General features: G+C 34.1%; 1 protein-coding gene across 1 annotated transcript; it reads right to left on the bottom strand.

Annotated features, from left to right (window-relative positions):
* Positions 1 to 135: 135 nt before the first annotated feature.
* LOC136419925 (high affinity copper uptake protein 1-like) lies at positions 136 to 1029 on the bottom strand. The gene is made up of 4 exons (XM_066406532.1): positions 900 to 1029; positions 700 to 827; positions 581 to 652; positions 136 to 527 (listed from the first exon to the last, which is right to left on the bottom strand). The coding sequence occupies exons 1-4, from the start codon at positions 966 to 968 to the stop codon at positions 323 to 325; spliced, it is 474 nt and encodes a 157-aa protein (XP_066262629.1). The 5' UTR covers positions 969 to 1029; the 3' UTR covers positions 136 to 322.
* Between the last annotated feature and the right edge of the window lie 752 nt (positions 1030 to 1781).

Raw genomic sequence — 1781 nt, forward strand, 5'->3', positions numbered from 1 at the left:
TCATATCCACCAGTGGAATGACCGCAAAGATTTGTTGACAAATTTCCATTTTGTAATTTTATTATTTACTTCAAATTTAAGGTACCAAGAAATAAAAAGAACATACAGACATAAAATAATGTAATTTCTCGACAGTGTAATTGTTAACATATTTCGCACCTTTGGCGTAATACCAGCTTAGTCCTCAATCGACTATTGCCTTTGCACAGCTCGGGTAGTAACTTTCAGCTGCGGGCGTAAAAGCTAAGTTTTACGCACTTGGTACAAAAATAATTATACTAAACGACAGTTGTCCATTGTGAAGTGATTTTCTAATAATACACTATTGACAGTGGTCGTCGTTATCAAGCAAAGCAGAGGGCATTCGCCATGCGAAAACGAAATACCCGCATATGGAACCTCCAATCACAGCTAAACAAAGCCACACGTTAAAAGTCATGAATATTAACATTAAAAAGCAGCTGAGAATCCCTTGAACTCCGTGTAGTAGAGCCTGGATAAAGTGCCATTTACTCATTATTGTTGGCCTAAGAAAAACCAAGGACAAAAGATTTAATGGCAATACAAACTTGATGCTTACTCTGAGGATTTTTCGTCTCCAGAACCTTTATTGGTTCGTTTAATCCTGGCTGCAGTTGCAAGCAGATAAGCCCTAAAACATTCTCTTATATTAGGGTTAAAGTAGCAAAAACTATAGACCTCAAAAACTTTAGAGCTTCGTACGAGAAAGCCATCGCGTAGATAGCGAACATTGACCCGATTAGACCACCAATTGAATCGAAATTCCATTGTTTAAACAGGACCGTAGCACTTGTTGAAAAGATAAACTGTGGAATTGAAAAGTAAAGTTAAAAAAATGTGATTTAAAGTAATGTTCTGAATCCGAAATATATACTTACGTAGCTGTTCATTTCATGACCATCATGACCGCTATGGTCATCATGATCATCATGACCCTCGTGACTCATTATAACGTAGCAATTGTATGACCTACTTTGTTAAAGATATTGTGGATTGTGATACGGATTTCTGGCGTTTAAAAAGTATTGTTATCTCTTGATAGTGAACAGATTAAAAAACCTTCAAAGGTTTAAATTCTTTAAGTAATCCACTGATAGGGAAACAATTTAAATATGAAGTAATTTATGCAAAAATAATATGAATGTAACGGGTGGGTTAACCTCATATATTACTTTATGCGCCAGTTCAAAGTCGTATAAGTTCCTAATAGAAAATTTTGCAGATAAATAGTAATTGTTTATACAGTCGTGTGTTAAGTTGGAAGCATTTGAAATTATGGTTAGCTAATAAAGTACTGTCAAAAAATCAATTGATTAACTCTTCAACTGTTCCAGACGTAAATATACACTGCTGCTTTTGCAGCTGTAGACGTATATTTACGTCGGATTTCGTAAAAATATTAACAGGTGGTAAAGGGCTTTGGCAATATTTATATGCTAACATAACGCTTTGTTAACGTATCTTCCGATAGATAGCATTAATAATAGCCTTACAACGTCAGGTCAATTGATTTTACCGGCGACAAAATTTAATTTCGTAACATGTTACATGAGTAAATTTTTTTAAAACAGTTGCATTATTTTCATATTTTTCTAATAAAATGGCTGGAATTTTTCGTTTTTATACCAACAAAGAGTTATACGATTTGTCGGCTAACAGCGACAATGAAGACGAACACATTCCAATTTCGAAAGAAAGCGAAAAAGTTTACTTTGAGTATGACTGTGGTAATGAACTACTATTTATTACTTACATATGTA

The sequence above is a fragment of the Euwallacea similis genome, chromosome 3, assembly GCF_039881205.1.
Source record: "Euwallacea similis isolate ESF13 chromosome 3, ESF131.1, whole genome shotgun sequence".
Classification (NCBI taxonomy): Eukaryota; Metazoa; Arthropoda; class Insecta; order Coleoptera; family Curculionidae; genus Euwallacea; species Euwallacea similis.

Bases quoted from the DNA above. Each gene is read 5' to 3' on its own strand.
- LOC136419925 (XM_066406532.1), bottom strand. From the start codon at position 968: ATGAGTCACGAGGGTCATGATGATCATGATGACCATAGCGGTCATGAT. The intron at 653-699 runs GTCTATAGTTTT...AGAATGTTTTAG, and splicing joins GAAGCTCTAAAGTTTTTGAG to GGCTTATCTGCTTGCAACTG. The intron at 528-580 runs GTAAGCATCAAG...GGTTTTTCTTAG, and splicing joins GGAGACGAAAAATCCTCAGA to GCCAACAATAATGAGTAAAT.